This window comes from Anastrepha obliqua, chromosome 6, assembly GCF_027943255.1.
Source record: "Anastrepha obliqua isolate idAnaObli1 chromosome 6, idAnaObli1_1.0, whole genome shotgun sequence".
NCBI classification, from domain to species: Eukaryota; Metazoa; Arthropoda; class Insecta; order Diptera; family Tephritidae; genus Anastrepha; species Anastrepha obliqua.
Genome location: NC_072897.1, coordinates 42,683,494 through 42,694,458, shown reverse-complemented (window position 1 = coordinate 42,694,458; position 10,965 = coordinate 42,683,494). Strand labels below are relative to the sequence as shown.

At 37.7% G+C, this 10,965-nt stretch overlaps 1 protein-coding gene across 1 annotated transcript; it reads left to right on the top strand.

The window, feature by feature from the left end:
* Positions 1–5,561: 5,561 nt before the first annotated feature.
* On the top strand, positions 5,562–10,710 carry LOC129250422 (uncharacterized). The gene is made up of 5 exons (XM_054890041.1): positions 5,562–6,987; positions 7,074–7,905; positions 7,981–8,378; positions 10,360–10,551; positions 10,655–10,710. Exons 1-5 carry the CDS (start codon positions 5,562–5,564, stop codon positions 10,708–10,710), a joined length of 2,904 nt encoding a protein of 967 aa, XP_054746016.1.
* Positions 10,711–10,965: the final 255 nt, after the last annotated feature.

The following is a 10,965-nucleotide window of genomic DNA, read 5'->3' as shown; positions in this document are numbered from 1 at the left end:
GCTTAAATAAATTTTCCGAGAAAATTAATCACAAAACAAGTACAAAAAAGGCCTGGGCTGATATAAAAATGATCTCAGGCTCTTATAAACAAACAACTATAACCCTGGTGAACGGTCCGAATGGTCCTATACTTAACCCTAAAAAAATAGCTGATCACTTTTCCATGGTTTGGTCTAAATACTCGCAATACTCGAATTTCACTCAACTTTCATTTCTACAAAAAAAGAATATTTAGTGAAGTCTAACGGCATTCATACCTCCTCCACTGCCGTCTTTGAAAATGAAATTGACCTCATTGAGTTTGAATCAGCCCTTGCGTCGATGTCAGGTAAAACCCAGACAGAATCTCATATCCCATGCTACAAAAACTACCTTCTATTTTAAAACTCAGAATAATAAGGTTATACAATAATATCTTGATGCTGGGTGTATATCCACAATGTTGGAAAAATGCTATTGTTCTACCTATACCAAAATCGAATAGTATATCACCGGAAGTACTGGGTTACAGACCGATTTCACTGCTTTGTTGTCTAGGGAAACTCCTCGAGAAAATTGTTTCTAAACGTATATCTTCGTATGCGCTGAAACATAATTTAATAAATTCACAGCAAGTCGCATATAAACAAGGACAAGATACCATGGACGCCTGGACTTCGAAAAAGCCTTTGACCGTGTTGGTATACACGTGGTTCTACGTCAAATTGAAAAATGGAATATAGGTTGCAACATACACAACTTTGTAAAAAGTTTTTTATCAAACCGCAAATTTAAAACTAAAGTAAATTCAACCTTTTCTAACATTTACGATCTGTACAACGGTATACCTCAAGGTTCTCCGCTCTCAGTAATTTTGTTTGTCATAGCATTTAACGAAACAAGCAACATAATATCCAATTATAAAAATGTCTCCCATATTTGTTACGCCGACGGTGTTCTCATTTTCACTAAAGTAAATGATTTAAACGTTGTTAAAAAAGACTTCCTTGATGTACTTTCTGCCATCTCGAGCTGGTCTAATTGCTCTGGCGCTAACATAAACACAGTAAAATGCAAGTTGCTTCACATCAGTCGTAAACACAAATGTGGTGGCATAAAATTGGAATATAATAATGTTGGTATTGTAAATACAAATAGTCTTAAGTTTTTGGGTATTATCTTTGATAAAAGATTAACTTTTAAGGAACACTGTTTGTATGTTAGAAATCAATTGGCTGCCAGGCTTAATGTTATTAAATACTTAAGCTCAAAAAACTGTTTAATTAACATCTCAACCTTAGTTAATGTAACGAAATCGTTTATATTGTCAAAGATAGATTATGGTCTTCCGGTATATGGTAATTGTTCTAAGAGCCATATAAAACTTCTCTACGCTCCCTATCACACCGCTGTCTGCCGTAGCATCAGAGCGTTTCTTAAATCTCCAACTAAATTTATACTTGCGGAAGCTGGCTTACCTTCTATTGAGGAGAGAATTGAGCTAAACACCAAGAAGCTGATACCAAAGTTGTTCCTGTCTAATAATAGGACACTTCACGAAACGGTGATTAACACCATTTATCTAAAACGACCACTGCGACGAAAATCTGTAATCGCGTCTTGCATCGAATATGCTAAAGAACTAGGAATTAACGACCCGTTACTCAGGCATAATGATAATCACCCACCGTGGTTTTTACGACAGTCGTCCTTTATTCTAGATCTCAGTAAATATCCGAAGGAAAACACCTGCCCTAGAATTTACCAACAACTATTCCGCGAATGCTTGGCACCTTTACCTCCAGAATGGAACCTTATTTTCACTGACGGATCAAAATCAGAAGATTACATATCATTCGCGGTTGTAAAATCTAGTGGTGAAACCATGTCAACGGGACACTTACTGCCATTTTCCTCTGTCAGCAGAAGCCATCGCGATATTGAAAGCAATTGACTGTGCACTTAGCTCTTCATCAAAAACCATAATTTGCACTGACAGTATGTCGACTATAGCATCCATTCTAAACATAAACAATAAAAACCACATCATATCGTGTATCCGTGACAAGTTAGTTGCAACCCATAACAAAATTAAAATAATGTGGGTACCAGGGCATAAAGGTATCGCAGGAAATGAACTAGCAGATCTGCGTGCCAAGCTCGCCGGAAAAGAACCTTTAATCTCTTTTCAGTTCCTCGACAAGAGGGACTTGCATAATTTAATTTCTTCACAACAGCGTATAAAACAAATGATTGAATGGAAATCCATCCGACACCACTACACGCAAATTAATGGTGATAGAAAAGCACCCACGTACCCATCATCATGCCGATGCAACGATATCATACCATAGCCACACATTCGTATAGGCTATCTGGTATCAGCCCCCCATCATGTCAGTATTGTCCTGCGTCAACACTCTCCATCACACACCTGCTCAACGAATGTCCACAGTTCACGTCAATCAGAAGCAACATATTCAACTGCGACAACGCAATTGATCTCTTAAAAACCACTACACCCGAAAACATTGAGAAAATTGCCAAATATCTAACGCTAACGGATCTTCGTAAAGTAATTTAACTCCCTGTAGCTATAGTTCTAAGTAACGTATTGTTAGCAATTTAACTGCTATCTCAACTCAGTAATTCCCTATACTTTTTATATAATGTTTCATATTCACACATACTTTTTTCATACCGGTGAGCCGAAGGCCCTGGCAGCCAGTGCTCCTTTTTTTGCTGTGCAATAACAATTGTATTGTTGTTTCTCATTATTATAAATAAATAAATGAATAATAATGTTGAAAATTTATAATGCTGTCTGCTTGGCTCTGTGTTTCCACTGTTGAGGTTAACGTTGATTTCTGATATGTTATTTGCTGGTGTTGAAAACTTATAATGCTGTCTGCTTGGCTCTGTGTTTCCACTGTTGAGGTTAAAGTTGACTGATGAATTGTCAATATGAATATATCTTTATATCTCGGCTTTATTATTGATAAGGATAAATCTTCTTATCCTTTTCTTCAACTTTTTTGTTGTGTTTTTTTTCGAAGTTCAATATAAACAAAATTTGTGTTTCCTTTAATCTTTTAAAGGATTCGAAAATGCCACTTTAACTAAAGTTCTTTTTTTTCAAAAAAAATTTGTGTTTCCTTTAATCTTTTAAAGGATTCGGAACGTCACTTTAACTAAAGCTCTGTTTTTTCACAAAAAATTTGTGTTTCCTTAAGTCTTTTAAAGGATTCAAAAACGTCACTTTAACTCAAGTTCTTTTTTTTCACAAAAAAAATTATGTTTCCTGTAATCTTCTAAGGATTCGAAAATGTCACTTTAACTAAAGTTTTTTTTTCACAAAAAAAATTTGTAGGTCCTTTAATCTTTTTAAAGGATTTGTTATTTTTATTTTTATTCATTACGGATATTAAAATATCCAATATCCTCGAAACTGAATGATTTACACAGAAATGCATTTGGACAAATAAATATACATATTGTGGGAAAAGAATACAATTAATATAGTTATTAAAATTATTTGGAATTAATGGTGCATTTTTTTAATGGTTGCATTTTCGTTAGCGGAAATGCACTTGGGCAATCGTATGATAATAAGAATAAAGTTATAAATATATATACACTATAACATTAGTGAGCCACTATATCAGTAAAGCTCAAAGTAGAGGTGACATAACATAACGCCGTAGCCATAACAATACCATATCCATAAACATACTTTACTGTTAGGGTGTCATGACCATTAACAGCTGACAATTAGAGACTGTTGCGAATCGAATCAAATTTGATAAGTATGTATGTAAAAAATTTAAAAAACTTTAAAAACTACAAGAAGCTTTCTGATTTTTAGAGAGTTTATTAATATTTATATATTATATATTCGTGTGCTGCATTGGTAATTTTGAGGTGTTTTATTGTGGAGCGATTGTCCACGTGCATACGAGTACAAATGAGTACAGAACAAAAGCATATTTAAACAAATATAGAAAAACTATTGATCAAGCATTCAAATATTGTTTTGGTTTGTTTTTCTTAACAATAATATCACGATATGCTAGGTGAAGAGCATTGAGGAGAACACCCAATTAACATGGACAGGTTCGAAGGCGGATATCACAGAAAAACTTTCTTAGAAACTAAGCACATTGACGATGATGAGCTTTTTGCCTCGGTTATTGTACGATATGTTTTTAAAGTTAATGGCTTCCTCACTTGTTAAATACAAACAACAAATTTATGCGGAAGAGCGGTTATCGCTCACTCCTTTGTAAGGTTTTTGAAACAGTAGCACGGTATATTTTATTAATAATAGTGACATTTCGGTACTTAACGTATAGTGTACCCTTTAAACAGTAGCTTGGTGTTATGAAATTGGCAATACTATAGTAAAAAAACATTGTTTTGAAGATTTATGGGGACATATGGAATATGCTTTTACCAATATATCTTAATGAATCTACTCAACAACAATATTAGGATATCACCACTGATTTTGCCCAATTGTAGAATGTGGTCAATTGTGTTGGGGCTGTGGACATTGCCATCAAATGTCCTCCAAAATCATGATCCATGTTCTTCTATTATAAGAAGTTTTTGGCATAGCGTCGTTAGCAGCATGTGATGCTAAATACACCTTTACGGGAGTTAGCGTAGGCGCTTATGGAAGCCAGAGTGACGGAGGTATTTTTCACTTCACGAGATTTGGAGAATGATCTATTGGGTAATAGATTGCAAGTACTACCTGCTAACCCTCTTCCATCAGCAGCACAGCCATTTCCACAGTATTATGTTGGGAATTGAGCCTTTCCGCTAAATAACAACCTGATGAAGCAATATCCGGGTGTCAATACAATGAGTATGTATGCAGCAGGAATCTGCATAAGCCCCCATTTAGTTTAAGTTATAGAAAATACTTTTTATTATTCCTACAGACATTCTTTCTTTGTTATACCTACAGGCATTCCTTATAAAATAACAGTAGAAACATCCGATCTCTGTAACCGTACCAAAAATTAGCATGTGCATACATATAATATTGTAATCATATTTGTTTTTCTATCTGTATTTTTCGTTAAGTTAACAGTGTCTGCTTTGCAGATTTGATACTATAAATAAGGTTGCGAAAATACATTGCACCCTCTTCTACTTGGTGCGTGAACAAATCCACACATTATTTTTCACTCGGAAAAAATAATTAACAGGATTAAGAAAATACTTAATTCCTCAAAACATTTGGTGACCCCGAATAAATCATAATATACATGTAATATATAATTATTCGATTAACCGCATCGTATTAGAATTTTCGTATCCCAAGTAGAAGTAATTTCGGTACGCATATTTGTACGCACACAGTTTAAAACATATGTACATTTTCGTCGCGGCCGTGAGTGTTTGTATACCCATTTACACAAGTACAGCTATCGAAGGCAAACAGGTTGTTTTTCGCTTAAAATAAAGACATTTGGTGTTTTTTCTATTAACTGTTAACGATTAGTACAAACATAAAGACAATTAGTGCAGTGAAAAGTAAATAGAACTCAACAAAAGAAAATATATTTATAAAATGCCGAAAGAGTGTAAATCGTCTGATGAGAATCCTGGTGTGGCAGGTGAAATCGCTTTCTATAAAAAGGAAGGCAACGCGTTTCAACGCCAGCTAGATAATCTCAATAGCTTCCTTACGAATGAGCAGCTAAAAAACTTAGATGAGGCCGAACTTTTTGCGCGACTTAAACATGCTGAGCGTTTGCAGGCAAACTTCGAAAATGCACGATCAGGACTTAGGCGATTGGACCGCAAGGAATTCGAGTCTGTTGCTGACGAAAATTTCTCCAAAGTGTATATTGAGGTAGAGGCAAAAATTAATCGTTGGCTGAATACAAAACATAAGTCATCTGGCGCGCACTCTTCAACACTACGACAATTCTCTTGGGACGACATTACGCCGCAGCAGTTACAACGACGATCCCGGCTACCTGAGCTTAAAATTCCAGTTTTTAGTGGCTCCTATCTCGACTGGCCATCGTTTTTCAGCACGTTTACTTCAGCAATAGACAAAGACGTGGAGATGTCCAAATTAGAAAAAATGCAGTACTTGATCACCAGTCTTAGTGATGCAGCTTTAGACACTGTGCGCTCAATCGAGCCCAGTGAAGGTAATTATGACAAAGCCTTAGATTTATTAAAAGTACGTTTTGATAATAAATTACTTCATTTCCAGGCACACATAAAGGCAATTTTCGGGCTACAAGGTATGGAAATGGGCGCATCAGATGGGCTACGAAAATTAAGCGATCAAGTAAATGCACATCTTCGAGCGCTGCAAACTTTAGCAACTACTGAAGAGATATATAATGGCTTACTCATTCACCTCATCACAAGTAAACTGGATCGACAAACGCACGAAAAATGGGAAGAGAATTTATCTGCACACAAATTGCCTACATGGATTGATATGTCAACGTTTTTGGAAAGAAGATGCCGCATGATGGAGAATTTGGAAAACGCTATGGTCATACAGGCACCTAGCAAACAGGTGAAAAATATTGTATCTCCAGCAAAATCAAAAGCAAGCGTACTCGTTACTGTAGGTGGTGACAAGCCCACTCCACTCTGTATTTTTGGTGATTCCAAAGAGCACTTTATTACTGGTTGCACTTCGTTTTTGAATCTTTCTCCAAATTTGCGTTATAAGGAAGCAAAAAAATTTCATTTGTGCTTAAATTGCCTACGCAAGGGCCACACATGCAAATCTGGCAATTGCAGGTATTGTCAGGCAAAACATAACACTTTACTGAATTTAAATGGCAAGCAAGATACTGTACCAAAACCAATTGTGGCATCCCCTATAACAAATAGCCAGGTTACAACATCACAATCAGCCCTATTAACATCATTAGTGGCAAGTCCCAAACCTTTAGCCTCGAAAAATATGTCTAACAATTGTGTGCTGTTAGCAACGGCCATCATTTTAGTAAAAAATCGTGCTGGTACATTAATTCTTTGTCGCGCTATTTTAGACTCTGCGTCTCAATTAAAGTAAATCAACTTCAACTTCGGTCTCATCATTCACCAGTTTTAGTATCTGGCATTGGAGAATCGAGTCTCAATGCAGACAGATGCGTCGACATATTTGCCCAAGCTCAAAATGGTCGGTTTTCAACATCGTTCACAACTTTAATAACACAAAGCATAACAGACTATCAGCCGAATTTTGATATCAGCATTGAGGGCTGGAACATACCAAACAACATTAACTTAGCTGACCCATCATTCTTTAAAGCAAACCGTATTGATGTTTTGATCGGTGCGGAATTGTTCTATGACTTAATTTGCGTTGGACAATTTAGAATTGCAGATCACCTACCAACACTGCAAAAAACTAAGTTGGGCTGGGTGGTTTCTGGAGGCGTATCACATATCAATAATAAATTAATAACTCTTTCGGCATTCAGAAATTTAACACCGCCACATGATAGTATTGATACACTTTCAAACATTGTTAAACGCTTTTGGGAGATCGAAAATGGTTTCGATTCTACTCCAGCATTATCGGAAGAGGACGCTTTTTGTGAGCAGCATTTCATACAAAATTTTCTTCGTTTGCCTTCAGGGGACTACTCAGTTAGACTGCCACCTAAATCCGATCTTGATGCTCTTGGTGAATCGTATTATCTTGCTTTACGTAGATTCAGGGCGCTAGAAAGAAAACTCCAAAAGGATGAATCCACAAAACTTTTGTATTCGGCATTTATGCAGGAGTGTAAGGATCTTGGTCATATGTCGCTGGCATCATTTCAAGCAGACAAACCAGTTTACTACTTACCGCATCACTGCGTTAAAAAGCAAGACAGTACCACTACAAAACTGCGCGTGGTTTTTGATGGGTCTGCTAAAACTAGTTCAGGGTATTCGCTAAACGATTTGTTGCTACCAGGGCCAATCATTCAGCCAAAACTTTTTAACATCTTGCTTCGCTTCAGACTTTTTAAAGTTGCACTACTTGGTGACATATGTAAAATGTATCGCTGCATTAAAATGAGTAGCCCTGACCAGTTGCAGTGCATTCTTTGGCGCGATGACCCATCTGAGCAAATCAAGACATACAAGTTAAACACGGTCACATATGGAACGAGGCCTGCTGCTTTCCTAGCTATTCGAGCTATGCATCAGCTTACATTTGATGAGGAGGAATCATTTCCAGTCGGCGCTAAAATCATTCGAAGAGATTTTTATGTGGATGATTTGATATCTGGTGGCGATTCAATCGAGGAGGTCATACAAATGAAGCAAGATATCAGACAGCTACTCCTACGAGGAGATTTTCCAATTCGAAAATGGTGTTCTAATGAAGTTGATGTTTTGAAAGATGAAGACGAAAGTAATTTCGAAAAATTCATAAAGTTTCATGATGGTACAGATGTGACAAAGGCACAAAGGCCTTGTGTGGGAACGTATCTCAGACAACTTTCTATTCAGTTTCACACCAATCTTTAATTCGCAGAAAATTATAAAGCGATCTATTCTTTCAGTCATAGCGCGGTTCTACGATCCACTTGGCTTAATATGGCCAGTTATCACAAAGCTGAAGATCTTCATGCAAGCCTTATGGAAGGAAAAACTGGTTTGGGACGAAAGCCTGCCGCAATCGCTACAGTCCATTTGGTTGAACTTGTGTGGTCAACTTTCATTCGTTAATTTTCCACGATACGTGCTTGCACTGCAAGCCCGCGTTCAAATTCATGCCATTTGTGATGACAGTTTATCCGCTTATGGTGCTTGTGTTTACACACGCGTTGAAAAGCACGGCGTCAACAAAATACATCTTCTATGTTCCATGTCCAGAGTTGCACCTTTGAAGTCGATCACGGTTCCGAAACTCGAGTTGTCTGCTGCGTTGTTGTTAGCGGAATTGGTTTCAAATATTTTGGAAAATAGCCAACTATCATATGAGTGCCATTGTTGGTCGGATTCAATGGTTGTATTGTCGTGGCTACGATCTGCTCCCAGTAATTTTAACATATTCGTATCAAATCGCGTGGCTAAAATACAATCGCTTACATCAGGTATGACCTGGCATCACATTCCAACCGAACTGATTCCTGCGGATATTCTATCGCGCGGCTGCACTCCAAAAGAGCTTCTAAATAACACCCTTTGGGCTAATGGACCTTCATTCCTCCAATTTGATTCAGCGGATTGTCCAAGCAATATGGATTTCTTATCTAATCTTCCAGAAAGGCGGCGCCATGTTTTAATTGCTGCAACTCAAATCGATGCAACTTACGGTTGTAAGTTCCAAAATTCATTCAGCAAGTTACAGCGCGTGTTTGCGTACGTTTACAAATTTTGCCACATTAAATCAAAACGAACTTTACCATCAGCTGGATTTCTCACAGTCGACGACATTAAAGGTGGTACACTGCTACTAATCAGGCATATCCAGCAAGTGCACTTCGCATCAGAATACATAGTACTGAAAGAAAACAAACAGTTGCCTTCCTGCAACCATTTACTGTCACTCAATCCATTTATCGACGACTTTGGTTCATTACGCGTTGGAGGGCGCCTCTATAATTCGATTTTAGAATTCGAGGCAAAACACCCACTTTTGCTACCTTAGCACCATCCAGTCACTTCCGCACTCATTGAATTCTATCATCGTAAACTATTGCATGCAGGACCGCAGAGCTTATTAGCATCAATCCGTCAGCAGTTTTGGCCTATTGGTGGGCGCAAAACAGTTTCAAAAATCATTAATAAATGCTTGAGGTGCTTCCGCCTTAAGCCCAGGGTACTGCAGCAAATTATGGGTCAACTTCTAACAGACCGTGTGCGACCATCTAGACCTTTTAATACAACAGATGTTGACTATTGTGGACCACTACAGTACAAATGTGAGGTGCGCAACCGGCCACCCGTGAAATGCTACGTATGTATCTTTGTTTGTTTTTCAACGAAAGCATGTCATCTTGAACTTGTCCAAGATTTATCGACGTCATCGTTCATTGCTGCACTCAAACGATTTATCAGCATCAGAGGCAAACCACGCACTATTTGGTCTGATAACGCTACAAATTTTTTTGGGGCAAAAAATTAGCTAGAAGAGCTGCGAAGACTATTCGCCGATCAAAATCACAATAGAGCAGTAGCTGAAGCCTGCATTGAAAATTAAATATATTGGAAATTTATTCCTCCCCGCTCGCCCCATTTTGGCGGCTTATGGGAAGCTGCGGTCAAGTCCGCAAAACTTCATTTCTATCGCACCGTTGGCGTCCCTATTTTAACCTTCGATGAGCTTCGCACTCTCATTTGTGATATTTCTGCTATTTTAAATTCTCGTCTCCTTTGTCCAATTACAGAAAATCCAGACGATCTTGACGTGCTTACACCAGCGCACTTTCTCATTGGTGGGTCATTTACAGCCATAGAAGAACCAATTGTTACGCATCTAAATATGAACCGTCTAAGCCGGTGGCAGCGAATTTGTCAGATGCAGCAAATCTTTTGGCAAAGGTGGAGCACTGCGTATCTATCATTACTGCAAGAGAGGTGTAAGTGGCGAAACTGTATGCCAAACATACAACAAGGTGCTATGGTGCTTTTAAAGGATGACAATCAACCGCCTTTAAAATGTCGGGTTGAACACACCTTCAGTGGCGCTGACGGATATGTTAGAGCAGCAATCATTAAAACAGCAAATGGGCCAGTAAAACAAGCTATAACTAAGATTGCAGCACTTCCGGTTGAAACAGATTTGGTTGAAAGCATACACCTTCCAACGGGGGGAGTATGTATGCAGCAGGAATCTGCATAAACCCCCATTTAGTTTAAGTTATAGAAAATACTTTTTATTATTCCTACAGACATTCTTTCTTTGTTATACCTACAGGCATTCCTTATAAAATAACAGTAGAAACATCCGATCTCTGTAACCGTACCAAAAATTAGCATGTACAATGTACATA